The sequence below is a fragment of the Lutra lutra genome, chromosome X (genome assembly GCF_902655055.1).
Source record: "Lutra lutra chromosome X, mLutLut1.2, whole genome shotgun sequence".
In the NCBI taxonomy this organism is placed as follows: Eukaryota; Metazoa; Chordata; class Mammalia; order Carnivora; family Mustelidae; genus Lutra; species Lutra lutra.
In genome coordinates this window covers 90,524,892-90,551,504 of record NC_062296.1, presented here as the reverse complement: position 1 = coordinate 90,551,504, position 26,613 = coordinate 90,524,892, and the positions used below count along the sequence as shown (strand labels likewise).

General features: G+C 44.1%; 1 protein-coding gene and 1 pseudogene across 2 annotated transcripts in view; both read left to right on the top strand.

The window, feature by feature from the left end:
• The window catches only part of FRMPD4 (FERM and PDZ domain containing 4), an 863,243-nt gene that overhangs the window by 748,522 nt on the left and 88,108 nt on the right, over positions 1–26,613 (top strand). For both annotated transcript variants that reach the window (XM_047716285.1, XM_047716286.1), the window contains 2 exons: positions 20,760–20,920; positions 25,993–26,095. In XM_047716285.1, the coding sequence (XP_047572241.1) occupies positions 20,760–20,920; positions 25,993–26,095 (264 nt within the window). The remainder of the gene's footprint in view (positions 1–20,759; positions 20,921–25,992; positions 26,096–26,613) is intronic.
• Positions 22,250–22,459, top strand: LOC125092043 (60S ribosomal protein L38-like; annotated as a pseudogene).

Below are 26,613 nucleotides of genomic sequence, written 5' to 3'. Positions count from 1 at the left end.
GGAGTTTGGAACCTAGTAGTATTTACCAAAACAAATACTGGAATAAACCTTAAATTTAGGTACATTTTGGTCTTGACCATTCCTGTCATGACGTTTGGGAAAAGGCTACCAATTGTTTAGTATTAGTAGAGCATTTCTGCTCTTGACATGACTTTAAGAATCAAAGAAGAGAAGTCCTCCTAGGAGCTGAAAGGTAAATGTAAGTGTTTGGCTTCAATATCTCTCTAATGGTAATTTTTAAAATCTTCCTCTATGGTTTTTGTAATATGATGATTTCATATGTACATTTGGATCTGGGCTCAGCAGATTATGGCTCCTGGGTCAAAGATGGCCCTTTACTTGTTTTTGTAAATAAAGTTTTATTGTAACACAGTCCTGTTCATTCCTTATACATTTGTTTATGGCAAGTTTTGTGCTACAACAGCAAAGTTGACTATTTGTGATCAAGACCATATGACCGAAAAGTCTAAAATAGTTGCCGCCTGGCCCCTTACAGAAAACTACCTGCCAACTTCTGTTCTGAATATTATGCTTAAACTGGTAATTTCTAAGATTACCAATTTCAGACCTTATTTGCTGTTGCTCACTCTGGATAAAACCTAGATGAGTGGCACCATTCCCTACCTCTCCTAATGCTCCTTTTTTCTCCAGGTAGTTCAGTTACTGCCACTTTACAATTCTAATTGATAGATCACACCTTTGTTTCTTTTTCCTTCTACTATAAGCAACATGTCCTAATACTAGTAATTTCCACTCAGTGAGGTGAAAATACAATTCTGGCGCCCTTGCTGGCTTCTCCTTACCCTCTTCTTTCCCATGTTCTGTTTTGCATGTTTTATCTTTAATATCACAAAAGTTGAAAGCTTTTACAGTTGCCTGGTAATCATTACAGAGTCTTTGGGGCCCTACCTATAGGTTGGTTCTAAATTTTCAAGCTCACTGAAGAGTTTTAATTTTTATTAATAAAAAAGAGTATTCATTGTATTACTAATTAGTGCTGGTTATATTGCCACTACTTTAAAATTTTTGTTTTTCTAGCAGGTTCTGTGTTTTCATGTTCCCCCTTGCATGTTCTGTCTTGAACACTTTTGTGCCCATCTATGGAAGCACCTTCTTTCCCAAGCCTGTCCCTCCTGAATGCCTCCTGCTGTTCTAATCTTGACTGCTGACTTCCTGAGCCACCAGCAAAATGTCATCTTGGGACTTTGCTGCCTTGTTGCCTGTGTTGGAGCCAAGGTTATCTTGATCTCATGCCTTTCTCTCTCTTGATTTGATTGGAGCCCATCCTCTGATCATTTTCTTAGAGAAGATGTGTGGGAAGTAAACCTTCTAGATCTTTGCATTTCTGGACCTGTCTTTGTTTTGCCCTCACACTCGACATAGAAATCTGGGTTGAAAATTATTTTTCCGGGAAGGTTTTGATTCCGACTGCGTTGCCTTCAGGCCACCAGTCCTGCACCAAGATAATGCTCTGATTCACATTCCTTCATCCTCAAAGTATCTTTTCTTCTTGTAGCTTTAAAGATCATTTCTTTATACTTGGTGTGTTAAAATTTCATTATGATGCATCCAGGTGGAAAGGTACTTTTATGGTCAGGCTAAAGGCTCTTCAGCTAAGTTCTCTGGGTCCTTCAGCGCAAAGACTGTTCAGAATCATTTCTTTGGTGATTCCTTTCTCCCTGTTGTTTGCACTTTTTGGTTTTAGAAATTCTTACCAATTTTGTATTAGCTTTCCTGAATTGATCATATGTAATCTTCTTTGGTTTCCTTTATATTTCTAACACCTTGTCTTGTTATTCAGATGTCTGAAGGGTTTTTTAAAAATGTATCCTTCAAGCTTTCTGTTGAATTCAATATGAAAGTATATATTTACTTTTCAAGAGCACTTTCTCGCTCTCGTATTCCCTCCGTATTTCTGTTTTCGATAAAGTGCCACAGTGGGCATCCTTGGGTACACGGCTTTCCCCAGCTATCTTATAGGATACAGGCCTAGAACCAATACTGCTGAGACACATAATATGTGCATGTAAATTCTGGAAGCTCATGAGGGCCCTTCAGAAACAGGTTGCACCAGCTTATATTTTTACTTCAAGGGGGGAAAAGTGGCATATCAGTATTTCACTTTGCATTTCTCAATGAGAAGGAGGGACTTTCAGAACATTATTAGCCATTTGTATTATTTTCATCTATGTCCCTGATCATATAAGTCACCATTTTTTACTGGATTATCTTTGGTTTTTGAATTGTACAAACTCTTTATTTATTACGTATTCATACATTTGTCCATTGTCTACGTTGCACACATCTTCCAGCATTTTCTCTTATAACTTGGCTTATGCTTTTGCCCTCTTAAATTACTATGGAGTTGAACCTATTTGTCTTTTCCTTTGTAGCTTTAGATTTCACATTATACTTGGAAATTCCCTTCCTGCCACAAGACTCTAGATGTATTCTGTAGTATGTTAAGAAGGAAAACAACAACAATAACAACAACAAAATTCAACTGAGTAAATTTGAAGATCTAATTGGCCTTATTCAGTGACTCATGAATCAGGCAGCACTCCATCCACCAAATAGAAAGGAACTCCAAAGAGCTGCACAAAATGAAAGGCTTTTATGGAAAGAAGGGGGCAGGAAAAAGAAATTTCTAGCAAAGAGTTGGTTGTTGCAGACAAAGCTTCCTTCCTAAGGCAGGGTCTATGAGATAGATTACCCCCACTAGTGCTGATGGTAATTTCAAATTGAGTGCGAAGGTTACAATCCTGGAAGAGGCTGGAACTGCATTAAGGTTCTGTATTCAGTCTTGGTTTGCTGATCTGGGGCTTAGCACAAGTGACTCCATTTGGAGCTTGTCGTTTCTTTTTTTAAGAAGTATTTTATTCTAGTACTTTCTTTTTTTTTTTAAGATTTTATTTGTTTATTTGAAAGACAGAGATCACAAGTAGGCAGAGAGGCAGGCAGAGAGAGAGGAAGGGAAGCAGGCTCCCTGCTGAGCAGAGAGCCGGACATGGGGCTTGATCCCAGGACCCTGGGATCACCACCTGAGCTGAAGGCAGAGGCTTTAACCCACTGAGCCACCCAGGCACCCCTCTAGTACTTTCATAACTTAAATGCGGCCGCTCAGTTCCTCTGCACTCTCAAGTATAAATGGTGAAAATATTACCCAGCTAGTAGGTTTGTTGTGAGAATGAATGTGACAATGCAAGTGTATTGTCAACAGAAGTACTTGGCAAGCTCGGGCCTGTTCGCAGTATCTGCTGCTTTTATGGTAATGATTCTTTTTTTTTCAGGGCCTAGCTCAATGCCTGATTAAAAGACTGATGTAAAAAGTAGATGAATAAGTATAAAGTATTGAAGGGAAGGGCAACTCCCTGTGATGAAGAGAGAAGAGCAGGAAGTTCTAATGCCCTTTCGTAAAGGTGAAGAAGGATTGAGGCAAAATCTCCCAGTTTCGTCCTTTGTCTTTGATTTGTTTACCCCCATGATTTACGTGGCCCAGAATATAAGTGTCACACTAATAAAAGCTAAAAATACTTTTTAGCCCTTAAATTGAGTTAAATGAATGTTATTGTAACAAGTTAATTAGGCATACATAAAATTGCTAAATATGTCATTGAAAATGCCTGTCTTTCATGTTTTGTTAAACATCAATTATGATCATAAGAAATCTGCATCTTGTAGAATGGATACTGCTGATACATGTTAATTATTTTTTAAAATAATTGAGTTCTTTTAAAGTTTCCATATGCAGGGATGCCTGGGTGGCTCAGTCAGTTAAGCATCTGCCTTCAGCTCATATGATCCCCAAGTCCTGGGACAGAGCCCCGCATCGGGCTCCTTACTCAGCGGGGAGCCTGCTTCTCCTTCTGCCTGCTGGTCCCCCTACTCATACTCACTCTCTCTCTTTTTCTGCCTCTGACAAATAAATGAATAAATAAAATCTTAAAAAAATTTTTTTTTAATTTTAAGTTTCAGTATGCTTTTAAGTGCGCATGTCCTCTCAAGGTTTGAGCTATTCTGAGTTTATCCAAATGAATTTTTTTTAATCCAAATGAATCTTAATGATAGGAAATGAAGTAAAATTTTTCCCGAAGTTCCCTTAATAAGACGAAAGGGAAATGGAAATTGCTATAGCCAAGGGTCCATAAAAGATACTTGGTTTACACTCCAGATGTTCAGGTGGTAATTTTTTCAAGTCTCATCAGATGCAATCTGTGTTGGATCAGCACGATAAAATAAAATAAAACAATGAAAAGCGGTTTCCTTTGTCCTGTCACTGATGGTACACCAGTTCTCAACAGGGCGATATACACTAGAGGCTGAGCTGTGTGCCTCTAATCTGTATGTTTTTCAATCCTCGAGACTGTCCTGGGTTCGTGCTAAAATAATGACAACTGTTGTATCCAAGCCATGAAGTTGTTTATCATCAAGAATTCCTGTTGCCTCCCTTCCATGCTTCTCCATCTGGAAACTCAGATTCTCAAGATGGTCCCAGGGAAGCAGGTGGTACATCAGAGGTTGTCACCGAGGCAAGCTGTGGGCAGGCATAGCTGCAGAGTACCAGGTATAAGGAGGCTGGCTGTCTCTTCCGTCTCTTGAGCTCCCTCCTTGGATGTCTCCCACTGACCCAATGCTTTGCACCAGAATCCCCTGGAATGGCCTTTAAAAGCACAGTTTCCTGGCTAATGCTACATTAACTAATGGGATGAATTGAAGTGTGATTTAGGTTATCAGCTGAATTGTGTCTGAAAAATGAAAGCATTTTAAGCAAATAGCATTAAAGTAGACATGGAAAATATCAGAGTATTGTACTTTCTTTAATTATTTTGTTTTATTTTTTTAAGATTTTATTTATTTATTTGACACAGAGAGAGAGAGAACAAGTAGGCAGAGAGGCAGGTAGAGGGGGAGGGGGAAGCAGGCTCCCTGCTGAGCAGAGAGCCCGATGCAGGGCTTGATCCCAGGACTCTGAGATCATGACCTGAGCCAAAGGCAGAGGCTTAACCCACTGAGCCACCCAGGTACCCTCATAGTTTTGTTCTAAAATGGAGCCCAGTGTTAGGATAGTCATTGTCTTGGAAGATAGTGGCCATTCTCTCAGTGACGATTCTCTTCTTCCTGCTGAAATTGATCACCCTCCCTCTTGATTGGAATCAGAACAAGGAAATCATCTGGTTTCTTCCCAGTCCACTTGTCCTCTTGCTCGCCAGCTCCTCTATTCTGCTGGGTGCACCCTTCAAACCTTAGGACTACCTACCAAGTGTCATGGGAGGACCACTGGCGTGCTCTGAAGATCCCTACCTCTGGGTCCTATCCAATAGCTCAGAAGTCAGGGTTGACAATTACAAGGTTGGGCTTACTGCTACATCCTTTTCTAACATGGTTATTCCAAAGTAGTCTCCAGGAAGAGCTATGCCTCGTGGTATCCGAAATGTTGTATAGCCTCGGCTCAAATTCAATTCACACTGACTTACACTTACCCAAATGGCACACTGTTTATACAGATTACTGTCAAGCATATGATTCTGAGCATTTATTGTGTGGCTACCTTCCTATATTACCTGTCTTTGAAATGAGTAATCACCAATAAATCTCAATCTCAGGTTCCTTAGGAGTCATGCCTATCTGGCTTGATGGTATGAGGTGAGGTTGAGAACTACCAGCTCTGCTGAGCCCCTCAATCAACCTAAGGATGTGACTTGATTATTATTGCCTCTGACACATTAGAGTGTCATTAACATAAAAGTCATCTCTTAAACACATTGAACTGAACTCAATTAATGTAATTGATTACCAGCCTAGCTGTAGGGATTTTGCAGCTTTAGGGAAACTGACAAACATTTTTGCCCTTTTAGATCCTACAATTAAATTCATAAGGCACAGTCAATAAGCATTCTGCAGGCGCTGAATTCATCATCTTTAACGATGATAAAAATCTGGGTAGATGAACTGGCTGTTGATAAAGACTAATTGTTGAAATGGTTTTCAATAGTGGTATTGACAAATAGAACTAAGTCCTTGAAAGATGAAGTTGATCATGAATTAATGGACCCTCTTCTGGACGTGAATTTGTACCAGCCCTAATAGGTCCTTCATTTATTGCATCTCATTTGCTAAAGCTGAAGGCATGACGAGAAAAATGTATCTGTCTGGGTTCTGTTTAAACTGTGTAGTCCTTTGAACTATAACCCTCGAAATGAATATTACTGATTCATAAGTAAAATTAATAGTGTGTGCATTCAAGTTAATATTTAAGAACTGTATTAACCTTCTTTTCTAAGATATTCTACTTTCATCTCCTAGAACGTGGAGAGAATTTCAGGATTTTTCTTTTCCCAACCCAGTGTATCCCAGCTCCTATGCAAGTGGTAGATTTTAGAGCCTCCGACCTTTGCAGGAAGGATGTATTCTTGCTTACATAAAGGGTCTGGGGGTGGTATAGGGCAGCCTTCTAACATGGCTAATGGTTTTCTTCTTTAACCTCATTTGTCCTTGATACCGCTCACTCTCCTAAACATTCTCCCTTATTACCCAGCAAGTAACACGTACAGTTGTCCCAAACACCAGTCTCTTTAATGTCTCTGTGGCTTTGCCTGCTCTTCCCTTGGATTGGAATGTAATTTCCTTCCTTATCCACCTGGTATTTACCTCCTCATATCTCTAGACTCTTCTCATGGTCATCTTCTCTGTGAGGTCCTTCCTGGTCCCCCTGACTGCCCTTGGCATAGGCTGACTACCCCCATGAAATGTGCCCCCAGAGTATGGCGTATATCCTTCCTTGGCACCTGCCTCCAGCAATCTGTTGGACTCAGATGTTTATATCTGTAGCTCCTCCTACTGGACTGGAATTTCCTTCAGGGCATAGAACCATGGAGAACTTCACAGTCTATTGAACTACAACTTTTTTCAATAAAGGAATGAATGTATGAGTAGACCAATGGCAGGGAAACTATTCTCTCAAGACCATTCTACCTCTCTTCCCTCTGCCTGGGATCTTCTCCATGGCTAGCCTCCCAGCTGAATTCCTCACTTCATCCAGGTCTCAAAAGTTACCTCCTCGGAGAGGCCTCCGCTCCCTCCCTTGCAACCCATCCACCCCCTTTCACACTAGATCCTGCTGTATTTTTTTTTTTACATAAAATCATATCAGCCACCAATAATATGAGATATGGTTTATGTTTGATTTTTATCACCTCCGTCTCTCCACTAGAAGAGGGGCCGGCAAACCTTTTTTTGTAAAGGACCAGGTAGGAAATATTTCAGGCTTTGTGGGCCAGAAAGCTTCTGTCACCATTAGAACTGCTGCCTTGGTAGCGTGAGAACAACCACAATATATAAATAGAAGGGCATGGCTTTGCTCCAATAAAGCATTATTTATTAAAGCAGCCAGAGGCCAGATTTGGCCCATGGGCTACAGTTTGCTGCCACCTGAGCTAGAAGAGAAGCTTGTAGGTCTGAATCACAGCCATATCCGGGTACCAGACACAGAGAAAGGTTCCACGAAATAGTTGTTGAATTAAATAACAGAAGAGCCTGATTTTGACTGAATTTGCAAAGTCAGTGGCTGTTAGCCTGGGAGGAAAGGATAGACAAAAAATCTTCCGGCTAGCCTGTTGATTCCTCTAAGTCATGAAAATGGCTGGTAAGTGGGTAATACTGACCAAAGATAGAAGTTTACTGAGAACTTCTACAGAGACAACCAGAGAAAATGCTTCACTTAGGACAAAAGGAGATTGCTTTACATTTAAATTAGGCAGTTAGAAATGAATTCTATGGCAGTCAATCCAGGAAGCTCAAGTCTTCATTGTATTTAAAGGTTTATATGTGGAAAATGCATTGCATCCAGAAAAAAGTATTTATTTAATAGGTATTTGGGATTTGTTTGTGCTTTAAGAACTGTTGGTGTAAATATAGGTATGGTTGATGTATTATAAATAGATATTAATTGAATAATTGATCTCAGTATTGCTCTCAGTGCAGAAATGCTTATTGCTCTTGGCTAAGCGTTAGAACAGAAGTTCTAATCCTATTTTTCCATTGGAGTCTGGATGAGGACGTTCCTCATCAGTGTCATTGCCAAGGGTGTGATTCCTAGGACTCAGCAGGTGTCTACATTGGAGAGAGGGATGGTGTGGTTGAATCCTGGCAGAGAGAATGGATAGATGGAGGCACAGATAAAGAAATCAGTGAGTCCCACTGAGGCACCCAGGGACTACCGACTAGTAGCACCTGGGACAGCACCACTACATGCTGTCGCCTGCAGGGACTGAAGCACCCATCGCACAGAGCAGGCAGAGAAGGAAGCAGGCCTGGATCTGGGACCTCAGGCAGAGCGGTTGAGTTCGTGTGCATGGAGCTTAAAAGAGGGGAAAATGAAGCAAACAAACAAAACTCAAAGCAGGAAAGGTGTGGAACCTTGGGCTGTAACATAGTTCGATATCTAAGGAAACTGAATTTACTCTAGGTAGGGGCTAAGAACAATTATTTTAATGCAGAAAAGATTAGGAGATCACAATTTCTTTTTTAATTTTTTAAAGATTTATTTATTTGAGAGAGAGCAGAAGCAGGGGAAGGGACAAAGGGAGAGGGAGAAGCAGGCTCCCTGCTGAGCAGGGAGCCCCCGATGCAGGGCTCAATCCCAGGACCCTGAGATCTTGACCTGAGCTGAAGGCAGATGCTTAACTGACTGAGCCACCTAGGCGCCCCAGGAGACCACAATTTCTTGATTAAAATAGAACCGTTAGCTGAAACCTTTAATTCTGTGATTTCTTTGCCAGCTTCTTTTAACTTCTGTCAGACATTCTCAGTCATCAGGGGCGCCTGGGTGGCTCAGTCGGTTAAGCATCCAGCTCATGATTTTGGCTCAGGTCTTGATCTCTGGGTCATGAGATCAAGCTCCTGCACGGGGCTCTGTGCTCAGCGGGGAGTGCCCTTGAGATGTTCCCCCTCTCCTGCCCCTTCCCCACTCACATGCTCGTTCTCTCTCCCTCTCTCTCTCAAATAAATAAATAAAACCTTTAAAAAAAAGAAAAAGTTCTTGGTCATCAAGGGACTCTTACCGCCTAATCACTTTTTCAAATCCTTTGTATAAAGATTATAAAATCTTGAAATTTACTAAGTGTGGCTAATCATCTCTCTAAAAGTATGTCCTTTTTAAAAATCAGTTCATGTTTTTTTTTAAATATTTCCACACTGTATCTATTTAATTATTTTTCATAAACTCTACACCCAACGTGGGGCTTGAACTCACAACCCCGAGATCAAGAGTCATCTGCTCTGTCAAGTAAGCCGGCCGCATGCCCCCAATCAGTTCATGTTTTTCAATATTATCTTAGGTCATGGTTTCTCACAACTCATATTTGGAATTTACAAACCCATGGGATTGTTTTCACTTTCCAAATATAAAACTATAATAGAAATTTTCAAAGAATACACATTAATCACAGAGATCTATACAGCAGCCCCTGGGGGTGGGGGAGGGGCATCCACTGCATCTTCAACCCTCTGCTTCCCCCATCTCCTGCTCTAAAGTGTGGATAGACTCCACACTTTTGATGCAAACAAATTTTCAGGCCTAAAGTGATGATTTTAACAGTTTGAGAAAGGCTTCACTCGTTGTTATCAAGTCTTTTGTTCAAAAGTGGATTTTCGTGTAGGTACAAAAAAATAAGGGTAATCAGGGGCGCCTGGGTGGCTCAGTGGGTTAAGCCGCTGCCTTCGGCTCAGGTCATGATCCCAGGTCCTGGGTTCGAGCCCCACATCGGGCTTTCTGCTCAGCAGGGAGCCTGCTTCCTCCTCTCTCTCTGCCTGCCTCTCTGCTTACTTGTGATTTCTCTCTGTCAAATAAATAAATAAAATCTTTAAAAAAAAAATAAGGGTAATCATTCAAGATGGAATGGTCTGCCCTGCCCTGCCCTGCCCTGTAATTCGTTATGCTCTGTAAACGACAGATACCAATTGAAACTTAGAAAGATTTGGAGTGGTTAGGTTTCCAGCCTCTAAAGGTTCAGTCTTTTGGAGCCCAAAGCAGGAACACGTGTAATAACCATCAATTTGTCTGACCCAAACCTGGGGCCACTCTGTTTCATCTCGCTTGCTGGGATTCACAAGGATTAGACAAGCAGAATGAAATGTACCATTTCCCATCAGCATGTTAACTTCATTTGTAGGTTTCTAAACTTGATTCAGAATAGATTGGAACGTGAGAGCTGGGCTTTTTTTAAGAGCTGTGCTGAGCTTTGTAATATCCATGATTCTGTCTGTCATGTTTGCATATGTAAAACACTTTTTGGGCTCACACCATAAATCAGATTATACAGAACAGAAATCTCCACATTTTTTGCTTTTGTACTCCATTCCCATTATAGATTTTATTTATTTATTTCAGAGAGAGAGAGAGAGAAGAGCACAGGCATGAGTGGGGGCGGGGCAGGGAGAAGGCAGAGGGAAAAGCAGACTTCCTGCTGAGCAGAGATCCCGATGCAGGGCTCGCTCCCAGGACCCTGGGACCATGACCAGAGCCAAAGGTTGACGCTTCACCTTAACCATCTGAGCCACCCAGGCGCCCTCTATTCCTATTACCAAAAAAGGCTTTGAACATGTAAACTCCGAATATGTGTTAATTTATATGTAATTTATATGTACACCCACGCCACTGTAAAGAGTATGTTATGGAAAGCATGAAGCACATGTGAAAAAGGTATTAAAATGGAATGTTAACATGAGATGAGATGAAGATGGGGTATATTTTTTAATCACTTGTAAACATGCTGTTTTTGCTGCATTCCAAATTCTGTAATATTTTCATGACAGCAGCGTGATTGAGGATGCTTATTTATTTTTGAGCACCGTCGTTTACCACGTCGTTGAATAAAATTTTGAGGGTCTGGGGTGCCTGGGTGGCTCAGCGGGTTAAGCCTCTGCCTTTGGCTCAGGTCATGATCCCGGGGTCCTGGGATCGAGCCCCACATCGGGCTCTCTGCTCAGCGGGGAGCCTGCTTCCTCCTCTCTCTCTCTCTGCCTGCCTCTCTGCCTACTTGTGATCTGACTGTCAAATAAATTTAAAAAAAAAATTGAGGGTCTGTTTGCAAGTTCCACTTATGACTTTACTTGGTTTCACTCACAGTCATCGGAAGCAGAAACCTATCAAGAGGCAACAGGACAGAACGTCTCACCAGCTTGCTTACTGTTTTCCATTCTCATCTCTGCAAGTCAGTTTGCTGAGATGTGGCCAGAAAGCTTCCACGTTCCTTGTTGTCCCTCAGCTGTTCTCACAAACCAAATGGGAGATGTTACATGGTATTATATTTAACAAATGAGTTTGCACGCCACTGAAATGCTTCACTTGAGGATTTTTGAAAGGGTTGGAAAAATTCATTTCTGGGTTTTCAAAGGCTGCTGTTTTTATAGATATGTATTTGCATAATTTTCAATAAAACAAGCACATAATGGTAGCATCATTTTTAAACATCTGTTTCCCTGCATTCTTAACACACACCCAGATTTCTTTTAAAATTGGAGTTATTTTCTCCTTCATTATTCTGATAGCTCCTTTACTCCAAAGAGACAACCTCTGAAGGACAGAAGATTTAAAGGCTTTGGTTCAAAACCAACCATTTTATTGACATGCTAAAGCACTTCGGTTTCTTTGGTTCCTTGGCTTGCGTTCAGTTCTTTCCAGAGGGCAGGCATCTCTAAATGTACCTGGAAGCCTTGTTTGTTCCAGTTGGAGCATCGACTCCGCCAGTTTATAGTTTTCTCTGTTTGTGCCAGGATCAGAGCATCCTAAGAATTGTCATTTTCTAATAGGGTCTGGTATCCTGTCGGCTCGGCAACAGTGTTTTTCTTGTTCAAAGTGTTCTTCTTTACGATCATACAAAATTCAGAGTTCTCTTTGTTGAATTCTTTAAAATGGACTGTTGAGATATCCTTATTGAATGGCATTAAATCTGTAAATTAGCTTAAAGAGAGCCGAGATTTTCAAATTTAGTCTACCCATTAGGAAGTCCCATTTATTTCAAACCCTCATAAAATTCTCCAGGATTCTTCTAAACAGTTTGTGTCTTCTCAGTTAAGCATTCGGGATTCTGTTAGCTTCACGAGTACTGTGTAAGCTTCCAAGCTTGACTAAACAGTTGGAAATCTTTAAATGCTCCTGCCGTGTTGTGGAATTGAGTGACAGTGGCCTGTGGAATTGATTAGTGAAGGTTGAGCTCTTCTGAACCCACAGTATGAATATTCATGAAGGCAGAAAGCATGAGACCCAGTATGTTATGTGAGCTGGAAATACATTATGAACAGTTATTTACTTTTATATTAAATTTAACTCCTCTTCAGTGGTGGCGTATGGTTGAGCCTTTTTGATCCCTGAGGTCAGATGCTTGCCCAGATTTGCTTTCAAAAAATGGGTTTTGAGTGTAAAAATCCATAGATTGTGAAAGGGGTAGAAAGCCCTGGACGTTCTCGATTCAGGGGAGTTTCGATCCGTATTAGCAGGAGTTCCCAGATCTCCTAGCGTGATGTAACTGCTCAGGATGGTTTATCTCCAGGCTTAGTCACTGCTCTTCCCGTTCTCCTCTCTCCTTCCTCTCAGAGCTTCTGTTTACTCGCAGTTTCTGTTCCCTCACACAGCACATAGTAGTCATGTGTTGAAAGAAAATCAAGAAAATCACGTGTGAATATCATATTACACTCCTGCTGGTTGGCAATTTGAACATAATCACACGTCCTCTGGATGTGTGCCAAGTTGAGATCTGAGTAGACCTCTCTGGTCTTCAGTGCACAGTCCTGCTCCAAGGTACCTTGCCCAAGACTGAGGAGGTCCCTGAAGTTCACGGGCTGCCATTTCTTTAGACCCAACCTGTGGATCTTGGTGTTTTGCTAGACATAGCACCAATACCCTAAGTTTCTACCACCTCACAGGACCGTTTGCCGTTGCCTCCTGAGCGGAGTTGCTCAGGGATGGTCACCAGCCTGTCTTCTTCATTAGACCCCGTAGAGGAACAAACTCAATGAGAAGCCAGCAAACACTTTTTTCAGGATGTCACTTTGGTACACACACATCACTGTAATCTGGACCTGTTGAAAACCTATCCTGTGGTCTCATCTACTTCCGGAGCTCCCTCAATTGTCATCTGTTGACTTGAATAACCCATACTTCTGAGTTGTTGTGGGTTTTTTTTTTTTTCCTTCATTCTTCTTGTTCTAGGGAATTCTGGTTTGCCTAACTTAGAACTTTTGTTCAGAACTTTTCTTATTAGGCTCCCTCACAGGCCACAGGAGGGCTTAGGAATTTTTACCCTTGCACTGCTACCCATGTGCAATCAGGAGTATGAGAAAGTCATAAAGAAGAGATTATAGCGTTCCTGTGGATGTCATGTCAACTGCGATAATGAGGCGGGGATTAGGGACAGTTTCCTTTGGAAGTGTCTGTCGTGTTTGTGAAATGTTAACATCGGGTCATAAATGGTATGGACAATAGGGTTGGTAGAATCCACGGCGAACTCTGGAATTCCAGGGGTTTTAACCAATAGAAATCACTGTGTAATGATTATATGAGTGAGCTTTTGGTGCCTAACAAGCATCCCCCAAATTCGGTGTCACGCCGTCATTACTTACTAACTCGTATTTGGCCAGCTGCTCTAGGCTGGGGGTGCTGGGAAGCTCCGCTCCACTTGGCTCCTTCCTGAGCTGCCAGCTCTGGTTTGTTCCACGTGCGTGGTGACGATAAAGGAGCAAGAGCACAAGACCAGCTACAAAGGTGTTTTTTGTTTGTCACACCTGGGCTCCGCCGTGTGCCCGCTTTGCGCAGTGAGGTGTTAGCCGAGTCAAGGGACAGGGAAATGTGCACTGCGTGCAGTGGGAGGCTCTGAAAGGCATGTGGCGTAGGGTGACCAGTCACATCCTGGGCTGCAAATGAAGAAGAATTTAGTCGATCACAGAGACCAGTACTAGCGAGGTGAGCATGGAATATCTTGACGCGTAATGCTATCACGTGATCCCAGCAAAGTCACACTGACAATGGCCTTCTCGAGTAAAACTTGGGCACATCTGCTCATTCATACTTCTTTTCGTTCCAGTCTTACCTACCCATGTGTCCGACGTGCCACCATGTTCCTACAGTTTTTAATTTTACAACACAAGTAATAACTTCCAAATTTAGTTTTTCCCACCAGGATCTTTCCTTTCCACACATATTCCATAAAAGGACGTCACTGTCTCTAATAAGTGCATATAAAAATGAATCACTTTGGATTTTCTTATAGCATTCTATCTACCAGTCAAAGTAAGATCTTGTGATATGCTGAGTGTATCCGTCTTTGACTTCTGTGGAGGAAGAAAGTCTCCCAACATTTTAGGAAAGCCCTTTCCTTTTGTTATGGGGTGGGGGTTGGACAGCAAGATCACCATCATTCCTTTAAAATGAATCTGTCAGGAACAGGGTGATTATTCATTGAATCTCAGTGGGCACGTTTTCCATCTCAATTAACAGAGCCTGGATTTTTAGGTCTCTGATTCCTGGCCTGTGTGTGTGTGTGTGTGTGTGTGTGTGTGTGTGTGTGTGTTGCAGAAGGTTGGGGGCTGGGACTGGAAGGTTGTGGAGCTCATCAGTTGTCTTCTGCAGCGTTAGCATGAGAATTCACTGAAGCATGTCGAGCAGGTAAAAAAGATGTTGCTTTCTCAGCTCATTGTGAAAGGACTCAAGCATCTTTTTGAAAAATACTGCAAGGTGAGAGCCAAAAACATGCTTACCTTAATCCAAACCACCAAATGATGTTTCATGGGGGCACATTTTTGTATAGAGCCGTTCCTGCTGGAAAAAAGACAGGTTGATTATTTTTAGATAATTTATTCTGAAAATACCACCTGTTGCACAAGAATTATAATGCCATTGGAAGGTTATCCTCAAGTGCAAACAAAACAAGAGGAATGCAACATCAGAAACAAAAATGAAAATGCTGCAGCAAACACCGACCACAAAATACACTTTCGGTTGTGGGTCTCAATGTTACTTGGACAGGGAAAGAACAATGAAGGGATGTAGACCGATGTCACACTCTCTGTGGGCACAGCTGGTGGCAGCATCTCCATCTCCTCTGTCCCTTAGAACTTGAGTGGTGCTTCTCATTTTCCCCATAACATGGGTTCCTTCCCAGCCCTGGACTGCATGTTCACTTAGAGTTCTAGAAACATGGCCAAGGAAAATTTACTGATTCAGTCCTTAGAGAGCCTGGATTTTATTTTTTCTTTTTTGGTCTGTATTCTGGCATAGGACTGCCTTGTGTGTATCAACTTATACTTGTGTTTTTTGTGTCATCGCACGTGATAAGATTTTTCAAATGAAAGTTCTCAGAGCTTAGCTACGATTTGGTGAGACATTTCATTGGGCGTTGGGCTATCGACATTTGAAATGATACTGGGTTTATGTTCATATTTTAAGAGTGAATGTGTTCATAATATCTGAAATCTATTCCTTTCTATTCATTGACCTCGAGAGATGAAAATAACACATCTCTTTTTTTTTTTAAGATTTTATTTATTTGACAGACAGAGATCACAAGTAGGCAGAGAGGCAGGCAGAGAGAGAGGGGTAAGCAGGCTCCCTGCCGAGCAGAGAGCCTGATGTGGGGCTCGATCCCAGGACCTTGGGATCATGACCTGAGCCGAAGGCAGAGGCTTAACCCACTGAGCCACCCAGGCGCCCCCACATTGCTTTTTTTTTTTTTTTTTTTTTTAAGATTTTACTTATTTATTTATTTATTTGACAGAGAGAGAAAGAGAGGGAAAGCACAAGCAGGAGGAACAGCAGGCAGAGGGAGAAGCAGGCTCCCTGCTGAATGGGGAGCCCAATGTGGGGCTCGATCCCCGGACCCCGGGATCATGACCCGAGCCCAAGGCAGATGCTTAACTGACTGAGCCACCAGGTGCCCAACACATCACTTGTTGAATGCTGATTACATGCCGACATTTTTTTTTAAAGATTTTATTTATTTATTTGACAGACAGAGATCACAAGTAGGCAGAGAGGCAGGCAGAGAGAGAGAGAGAGAGAAGCAGGCTCTGCACTGAGCAGAGAGCCCGATGTGGGGCTCGATCCCAGGACCCTGAGATCATGACCTGAGTCGAAGGCAGAGGCTTAACCCACTGAGCCATCCAGGCGCCCCATGCCAGGCATTTTGCTAAATGCTTCACTTCTATTCATTCATTTCATCTTTGCAGCTGTCCTAAGCCATGGTGACTGCTCATATTGCTATTACGCAGATGGAGAAACTGAGGCACAGAGTCAGGAAGTAGTTCTTACACGTCGCACTGCTAGGAAGTGGGGGCGGGAGCTGTAGGGTTGAGCTTCAGAGAGTCCAGCTACAAAATCTGCCCGCAAAGGACCCTATCAGTCTCGCACTTGCCCTGTACTTGGGCAGGAACATTTGTGTGTTTCTTGTGGAAACCATAAAGGGCTAGCCGTTCGCAACCAAAATGGCTCCTGCGATTTGCACACATCGGGACGTAAGAGTTGCACTAGATGATGTGCTGATATGTCCTTCCTCACTTCAGTGTCCTCTGTGAGCAGGAAGGAGGGTTTCAGAATAGGAATCCCAGCCCTGTTGAAGTGGGCTTCAAATGTGTTAAAAACCCAGCGGTTTCTTGCCATCCCCGCCGCTCTCACTCTGGTCCAGGCCCCCACTTATTTTGTCAGGATGGACGCCATGGGCCCTGTAAAGCTCTCCCTGCCGCCTGCCCTGCCCAGCCTCCTCCTGTCTGTTCTCAGTAAGGGCCGCTCGCAATCACTTCTCTATTCGTAACCTTCCAAAGGCTGCCTGTTTCACTCAGCACAAAACACAAAGCCCCTCCAAGAGCCTGTGTCACACACACACACACACACACACACAGGTCCTTTATCTACCTCTGAGTCCCTCAGCACCTCCCCATCGTCCTACCACTGGCTTCCCCACTGTCCCTTAGGCACACTCTCCCCAGGCACAGCCTGTCTCAGGACCTTTGCCCCTAGAGGTCCCTGTCCCTGAAATACTCCTCCTCCCCCAGATATTTATCCGACCCCCACTAGAAGCCCAAAGTGTCCCCTTCCGGCATTATTTTTCTCCACATGCTTATAAAGGCCTGATATGCGATACATTTTACTAATTTCTTAGCTCATTTTCTGTCTCTGAATACCAGAGTGAACATTTTATTATTTTTATTCGGCTTTGATTCCTATTGTATCCCTGGAAGCGAGAAGCCTGTGGGCGTTCAATAAGTATTTGTTGACTAAATGAATGCATTATGGAGTTGTTTCAGAGAATTAAATGAACTAACATATGGAAATAATTTCAAAAATTGCTTAGCATGAAATTAGTGTTTAATAAATGTCAGGTATTCATAAGATAATAATATTAGAGTTATTGAATGAATGATGAATTAAAAATTGGAGACTATTACTTTATCATGCGGTGGAAAGAGGATAATCAAGTTATAAATGCTTTAAATATCCTAACTTACATTTGCAGTAGAGGCTGGAGGAGGTGGTCTGGGGCATCATTTGTGCTCCCTTGTCCTACTACCTAGAAGGAGAGCTAGAGGGGCGCCTGGGTGGCTCAGTGGGTTAAGCCTCTGCCTTCGGCTCAGGTCGTGATCCCAGGGTCCTGGGATCGAGCCCCACATCGGGCTCTCTGCTCAGCGGGGAGCCTGCTTCCCCCTCTCTCTCTGCCTGCTGCTCTGCCTACTTGTGATCTCTGTCTGTCAAATAAATAAATAAAATCTTTAAAAAAAAAAAAAGAAGAAGAAGAAGGAGAGCTAGATGCCACATTTCCCTGAGCAGGAAGTGGTCCTCAGTCCTCGGTACACTTTGGAATCACCAGGGGATTCTTTCAAGATTAATCCTGCCTCGTACCCTCAGATATTCTGATATGATTGGTCTGGAGGGAAACCTGGGCATTAGGACTTTTGAATCCTCTCCGGGTGATTCTGATGTGCAGCCAAGGTTGGGAACCCGTGCCAGAAGCTTTTCACAGACTGGCAGTGGCACGGGGAAAAGCTTTCCCCTGTCCCTTTCTACACTTGGAACGGGAAGTTCGGCCAGCCGGGGTCCAGGTCTCTGTTCTGCAACACGGGAGACCATGAGCAGGTCAGTTCACTTCCACCACCTTCTTCATTTAGAATATGTCTTCTGTGGCTTATGGTGCAAATGACTCGCTTAAGGCCAGACCCTAAAACTATGGGTATTCCCGTCCCTTTTTTCCCCATTATTCCATCTGGGGCTAGCAGGAGAGCCCCATTTACAAAGGTAGCCTAAGAACAGCGTGCTCTGAGGGATGCCTGGGTGGCTCAGTCCATCAAAGGTCTGCCTTTGGCTCAAGTCATGATCCCGGAGTCCCGGGATAGAGTCCCGGATCGGGCTCCCTGCTCAGTAGGGAGCCTGCTTCCCCCTCTGCCTGCAGCTCCCACCTCCCTTCATCCCAAATGTGTGACCTGCCCTTGTAGGCACATCTAAACTCTGGGTCCAGAGAGACCGCCCCTCCCCGTTGACCCTACGATGCAGTCACTCTGAGCCCGCACACGTCTAGGATGGCGGTGGGACGTTGGGATGGGACACCACCAAGTCCAGTTTCTTGGGTGCATGACCCAGGCAGTAACACGGGGCCCTGACCTGGGTTTCACATTCTGCTGTCTTAAAGTTCTGAATTAGGTTTGGGTGACAGTGTCTGCATTTTGATTTTGCACTGTCAGTGCAGATTATGTAGCTGGTCAAGCGTGTGACACTTAGGAGACCTGGTGTGAATCGCACCTGGCTTACCTCTGAGAATCGTGTGACCTTGACCCAGTTACTCTTCTGTGTTTGGCGTTTGCACTGAGGAGGTCGTGGGGTCAAACTGCCGTTCCTGTGGGGTGTTCTGAAGATAAAATCGGGTAACAGATGAGTGTCAGCGTGCAACACATAACACGTTAGCTCTCGACGAACATTTCTCTTTTTCTGAGCCTTTCAGACTGCGAGTTGCTAAATCGAAGATGCGTCCTTTCTGAGTAAAGGGGAATTTTAAACTTTTATTTTCTTAGTTGGTGGTACATGCCTAGAGGACAGATCCTGGAGGGTTTCCATTTGTTCTTCTCAACTCTTATTAATTACACAAAAGGACCACAGAATTCGTCCTTCTCAATCTTCTTTTTTTTTCCCCATTTGAACAATATGTTGTCCACATGGCATATAGGATAGCATCTTTCGAGGTATTTCAAAATGATCTTCTTTTCCTTATCGAACATTAGAGAACAAAAAAATTGAATGAAGTCCACGTCATTGAAATAACAGTGCCTGCATTCCTTACAGGAGGGCGCTGGTGTTCAGACTAATAGCTCTTCGCTCACAAAAGGCTACACTGGCTATAGCCTGTGAGCGAAGCCTTCATGGAGAGTCCGGGGAGTTGGGGTTTGACCCAACACTCCGGCATATGAGGCGTGGGCCCTGGGAGCCAATAAGCCGCTATTGACTTCGGCTTCCTTCCTTGGATAATGCAGATGGTAACACCGGCCTCTTTATTCCCAGATCGTTTGGTGCATCAAATACGATACTTGTGGATGCATTTTGAAAATTTTTGAATGCCATACCTATTTTGAGTTTAAATGATGTTTTTTTAAAGATTTTATTTATCCATTTGACAGAGGGAGAGAGAGAAAGAGACCGCAAGTGGTGGGGAGGGGCACAGGGAGAGGAAGAAGCAGGCTCCCTGCTGAGCAGGGAGCCCATCACGGGGCTCCACCCCAGGACCCCGGGATCATGACCGGAGCCGAAGACAGACACTTAATTCGCTGAGCCACCCAGGCGCCCCTTGAGTTTAAATTATTGATAAAACTTCTGAAGTTGGGTGTGAACAAAGAGATTCATTTAAATCAGTTGAAAATTTCTCCAGAATATAAATGCCAGGAGTTAGTTTCCCATCTTTTTTGGAAAGGGGAAATGTGTTCGACACCAGAATAACCTATCACCACCCATATGATTCCCATCCCTTCAGTTTCACGGGAGCCAGAAGCCGTAGATGCTACTTATTGAATATCCATAATCTTCTGAGCTTCTTTCTCGGCATATCAGTTATAATTCGATAGTGTTCCGCAGACAGTTCTCTCTCTACATATTCATTCAGTGATTGATCGTGAATCCGCTCTGTGACAGCGGCTGCTCTAGGCAGCGGGGATGAGTCAGTTAACAAAACAAACTTCCTTGTCCTTGTGGAGCTTCCACTCTAGGAGTGTGGACAGCAAAACAATTTTTTTTAAAAAGTGTGTTCTATAGCTCATTAGCAAGTGATTAGTGCTATGAGTGAAAATGTAGAAGAGGAGGGTGCCTGGGTGGCTCAGTGGATTAAAGCCTCTGCCTTCCACTCAGGTCATGATCTCAGGGTCCTGAGATCGAGCCCCGCATCGGGCTCTGCTCAGTGGGGAGCATGCTCCCCGCCCACCCCCCCACCTGCTTGTTAAATAAATAAATAAAATCTTTTAAAAAAATGTAGAAGAGGGTAAAGGGGTTGTGGGTGTGGGGGACCAGGCTTGTGGTGTATGTGGCTAGAGGGTCACACCTGAGCAGACCAGAGAGCGGGTAGGGGGATCCACACCCACAGAGTGGTAGGATCAGCATTTCCGCTTGGGGGAACAGCCAGTGCAATAGCCTAATGCTGAAATGGGTCTGGTGTTTTCAAGAGAGGGAGAATATGATTACCAAGCCATTGCTAAACACTTACACTAACACCTTTTTTCCATTGTGTGTGCTTTTCCCACAGTCACATGACGCAGGGCATCCCATTTGACGACCCTCGGTTGGAGACCTGCCAGATCCTCCCTCCGGCCCCTCGGAGGGTGGAGATGAGGAGGGACCCTGTACTGGGGTTTGGTTTCGTGGCCGGGAGTGAGAAGCCAGTGGTCGTTCGCTCCGTAACACCAGGTAAGCACCCGGCCCGCTCCCGGTCTCCTGGGGTCACCTACCACACCCTGCACCAGCGACTGTCACTGAGTCCCATAGGTTTCATACCATTCCACGTGGAGCTGTGGAGCCTTGTGGAGTTTTTCCAACATCGGGCTAGAGTCAGACCGCCAGAGGGACACAAAGGGCTCTGTAGACTGGGTTTCAACTGCCAAATGCATCATATCTTTTGACTTCGGAAAACACGGATCTATCATTTGTAACCATGGAAATGACCTACTTCTTAAAGTATGAATGCACATCAAAAGAGACAGGCGCTGTGCTGTATTTCGGTAAGTTCACGATTAAACTCCTTAGTGAACAAAAGCAGAAAGTGGAATGAAGTCACAGAAGGATTTTAGTCGTCGGAGCGCTTGGATTGTGTTCTGAGGATGTGCTCTTCTCCCCCCACTGGCTGCGGAATATAGTTCTCTACCCCGCTGTTGCCAGGCTGGACCAGGTTGCTGACTTTGGCCAACGGCCTATTAGCAGAGATGACACTCAGAGGCTTGACAAGTGCTTGTACTGTTGACCTTCTCTATTGGATTTCTGTCATGGGAGTGGCAGGAGAGTTTCCCTCAAGAGGCTCTTACCTTTTCAGCCCATCTGTGCTCACCCGAAAGGCCCATAGCCCGAGAAGAAGTGACCATCAGACAGCCTACTGAATTGGACACTAGTTCGTCATCCAGTAATGGCTGACTGATCACCAATGGGACAATTCCCAGCATCCCTCAGTAGGAGCCAGTCATTAATGTCCTCTGCCTCAGGCTTTCTTATTAGACTCTACAGATGTCCGACATCCACACAGTTGAAAATAATGCCCTTAGGAGGCAATTACCTGAAGTGGGCCGCCCTGGCCTTTCTAGAAACAAGGCTCTTTGACTGATTTCTTTTTTCATGATATGTATTTATGAGTTTATCTTAATGGACTTGTATTGGATTTGTTTTCACACAAAAGGAAATTGCCTTCCATACTATTCCTCCTCAGGATTTGGCAAATCATGGACAGAGCTCAGGAGAACAGTCCTGTGGTGAGGAGCACAGCCTCTGGCAACGGACTGCCCAGGTTTGACGGGTTTGGAGCTCACCTCTGCCCCTGTTAGACGTGTTGAGCTTCCATGTTAATTCCTCGCATTTCAGTTTGATGGACACTTCTCTGCGTCCTCTGGATAATGGGGCTCATGCTCATATCTATCTTCAAGGGCTCGGGACAGAATGAAACACATTCTAAGAGTGCAGGTAGCTTTTCTCCGTCCCTGCATCTTTATGCTTACCGTTCCGGCCACCAGCGCCCCTGCGTCCCTGGTCACCATGCCTCACGAAATTGAAGGAATCGGGGACTTTGCTCTTAGCCAGGGAAAAGGATGCCAAACCTGTCAAGATCAAGAAAAATAAGGATCATGTGAAGTTCAAAGTCCAGTGCAGCAGAAACCTTTATACCCTGGTCATCCCAGACAAAGAGAAGGCAGCCACGTGACGCTGTCCCTGTCCCCAGGTTTGGCAGTGAAGAAGCCAAAATGAAGCTGGTACACTGATTGGAACTGTATTAAAATTTTAAAAGCTCAAAAAGTAAATAAATACATAAAAGAACGCCAGGTACCTCCTTCTCATTTCAAAGATATTTATTGTTATTATTACTAAACTCTTAAAATATTTGGGCTACTGAGTCTGCCAGTTAAAGAGAATGAAAGGCATCTAGTGTGCAGTAGAGGTCTCAAAAGTTGATTGCATTTTTCATTTTTTTGACATCATATAGTCCAGGGTAAGCCCTGTGACCACAGTCAACCACCTTACAGACTCGTACAGAGAAGAATCGGCTTCCTTTTCTCTCCCACCACTGCCTCACCACACAACCTGTTCCTGTTTGCCAAGCTTCCTCTTTTCTTTTTTTTTTATTTTTTATTCATTTATTTGACAGGGAGAGAGAGATCACAAGTAGGCAGAGAGGCAGGCAGAGAGAGAGGGGGAAGCAGGCTCCCTGCTGAGCAGAGAGCCCAATGCGGGGCTCGATCCCAGGACCCTGAGATCATGACCTGAGCCGAAGGCAGAGGCTTTAACCCACTGAGCCACCCAGGTGCCCCTAGCTTCCTCTTTTCTTAGCTGTAGGTCCTACCTCAGTTCTCTGTATGGCATCGTTGAGCTTGACGCGGCTGAGAATTGTATTACTAAAATGAAAGAGATTTGTCGCCTACTGTGATAACAAAATAATACACCTGCATTGTGAAAAACATACAATATAGATCATATAGAGGAGAAAGTTAAAAAAACAGAATCATCTGAGCTCCTACTACTCAGGGCGAGCCATTTTTTTTTTTAAGATTTTATTTATTTATTAGAGAAAGAGAAAGAGACCGTGCGAGAGAGAACACAAGCACAGGAAGTGGGAGAGGGAGAAACAGGCTTCCCGCTGAGCAGGGAGCCCAATGTGGGGCTCGATTCCAGGACCCTGGGATCATGACCTGAGCCAAAGGCAGACACTTAATGACTGAGCCACCCAGGCGCCCCTAGGGCGAACCATTATTGTGTATGTAGAGTAGACAAGTCTGTGTATGAGGGTGCGTACATTATATGTCATACGTATGAGCTATATAATGTAGGGTAGGTGTGTGTGCACACATCCTTTCCTGAGTGGGGTGACATTGAGCTGCTGCTTTCTGATAGAGGGACACTAACATCTCTGGTTCTGAGATTCTCTTAAAGAGGAGTCCTCCCCAGAGCAGGCAGGAGATCTGAGTGTTGTTCTAGGTTTTCCTATATTGCTTCATCGTTCCTTTAACCTCTTCCCTTCTTTGCCCTTGACTCTCCTGAGTCAGACATCGACCCTTCATTTTCGACAATTTTGAGAACAGTGGACAAAAGTGGAACAGGTCAAAGATTACCATTTCCGATCATTTTGGGGTGTGAAAATAGTGGTCCAATAAATTGTGGCTTTCATAAAAATGACTCTGCTGAGGTCTCAGATGATTTCTGTGGCTTAACTAGATTTTCTGTACCAGACACTCCAGCCTTCAGAGTATGGGGCACGAAACAGTTCTCTGAAAGGAGCTGTGTCTTGCTTCCCTCTGAAATTCTTGTTTAAGTTGCTTGATTAAACGAGAATATTTCCATTTGGCCAAAAAGCCTGGGTCAGATGTAAAAATATTGCCTATTAATCGGCAAGTGGTTTTCGCAGGAAAGTAGTTAACGTCCATCAGCCAATCTGTGTGAACATTTTTCAGTATTTGATCAGCATCTGATTTCTAACCATTTGTTGGACTGAATTTGAGCGAATGTTTGCAGATAATCCAACGGTTCTATAAACTCTCTTGTGATTTTCAGAATTTCTTATGTGTGCAAACACTAAATTCTCAGTTCCCACATCTTGAAATGAATATTTTTCTATCACGATATGAGGAAATATTAAGGTTTTCTCTACTTTTTTACTACCCAGAAAGAAGATTCATTTATGCTCCAGCTTCAGTGACACATATGCCAAGTGTCGGGGTGGGAGGGAAGCATCTGAATTCCTTTGAGATCCCGTCTCTGGCTGCGAAGTGCTCATTTCAATTACTGAATAAAGTCATCGCAATAATATTTGAGAGATCATCTTTCAGCTGCACCTATGACCTAGTGACAGACCTGGAAGTAAAATGAAAATTATAGTACCCTATCAATATTTGGGAGGTAATTACATTAGACATGGAGGTAGTTGAAATATTCATTTATAGGTTTTATCTGATACTGATGTATGCTTTCTGCAGTTGTGGCTTTAAGTTTATGTCAGGAGACCTGGCAGTGACCAGTTTTTCAATTATAGGAACAAGTTCAAAAGAGATGCGGGTCACCCTGAACTTGACCAAGTCCACAGACCTAAGCTGCAGCCGGGCTCTATCCTTTAAGCCATTTCTTCAACCTGTGTGAGCCTGGGGCCTCTCATTCCATGAAAGGGTTTGTAAGTGTCATTGGGATTCTAGGCAAGGCAGCTAGGCCCTTGGTATGTAATAAATGTAATAAATGGTATGTAATAAATGCTCAGCAAATATTAGCTCCCTGCCTCCTTGCAAAAACCAATGGAAAAGACTATGATGGACCAAGACAAACCCAAGAGTCCTCTGTCATCTCGGGCGAGCACGGGCACATGCACCCAGGCTCGGTCCCTGCCACGGTCCCAGCCACAGAAGGGACCAAATGACCTCACCCCCCAGCTGATACGACTGTCTGCTGCTTTCTGAACAATCCCAGCTTTAGCTCTGCTTCCTTGCCCCCACCTTTTAGACAAGAATCACGAAGATGCCCCCACTTCTTGAGCCTCCCCAGAAGCACATAACACAGGCCCCATCCTGTCAGTCCTTCTTCCGACGGGCTTGCTGCCTCCCGGTTGCCGACAGTATGGGGCCTCCCTAGTTGGACTGAGTAAGTAAATGCAACTTTGTTCAGGTCCCTGTGTGCCCCGGTACTTTGGCTGCAGGCCATCTGCACATGGGTGGCCATCCCTTTGGGGCAACACCTTTTCGGGGCTTCCTCACCAGTATACTCAGTTGACCAGCAGTGTTTGGAGCCCTTGGGAGCTGGTGAGAAGCGCTTTACCTCCCCGTCGCTACTCCGAATCTACAGAATCAGCTTGCAGGGTGCCACGGTCCCCGGCCTTGCGCGTGTCCGTTCAAGTGTGCGGTTTTCCTAGGCCGCTGTGTCTCAAGCCTGCCGGGAAAGTGCTAGAGAAATGCCAGTGCCTGCTTCCCACCTCCAACAATTCTGATTTAATTGGCCGGGGTGTAGCCTGAGCCTCTGGAGTTTATCCAGAACTCCCCAGTTCATTCTCTCTCTCTCTCTCTTTTTAAATAAGCTCTACTCCCAACATGGGGCTTGATCTCATGACCCTGAGACCAAGATTCACGTGTTCCACCGACCAAACCGGCCAGGCACCCCTCCCCAGGTCTCTCTAACTCTAACCCTGGGTTGGGTTTTGTTTTGGCGGACAGCGCCAGGTGCTGACGATGAGCCGTGACGGGGCGAGGAGGACAAGGATGGATTGGCGATGGTCTTCTCACCTGCGCTTCGCTCTCCTTTGTCTCCAGGTGGCCCCTCTGAAGGCAAGCTGATCCCGGGAGATCAGATTGTAATGATTAACGATGAGCCGGTCAGCGCTGCGCCGAGGGAGCGGGTCATCGACCTGGTCAGGTGAGTGACTCCCTCCCCTGGGCCCTGTTCTGCTGCGAGGGCTGATACGCAGCTCTGAGACCTCCTCCTGTGGAGGAATGGCTTCCTGTGAGCCAATGAAGGGCAGTAACACGAGCCCACGTGTTCACCTTGATGGTGCTGGCGACACTGACCTCTAACCGAAAAACGCATGCCCCCTAAGCACCGAACACCCAATCGCCCATTCTCTGTTAACTGCCAAGGTGCCTTTGCTTCAGCTGGAGTGTTCTTTGGCTCTTACTTTCATTGCTATATCCAAAGGTTGCATTTTTTCCCCTTCCAGCCTCACTGACACATTGATATTGCCTAATTGAGGAGGTCAAAATGCAATACCCAAATTCCATATAAGTGAAGAGTAATTTTATATAATCCCATGGATATGCAAACACAGAGCTCACTGATTTTTCATACTTGACTGAGTGATGCATTACTGAATTGTGAAAGCATCAACCGAAGCAAAAGGATAGTTAGGTCAAAGCTGTGACAGTTTAAAAATGTGC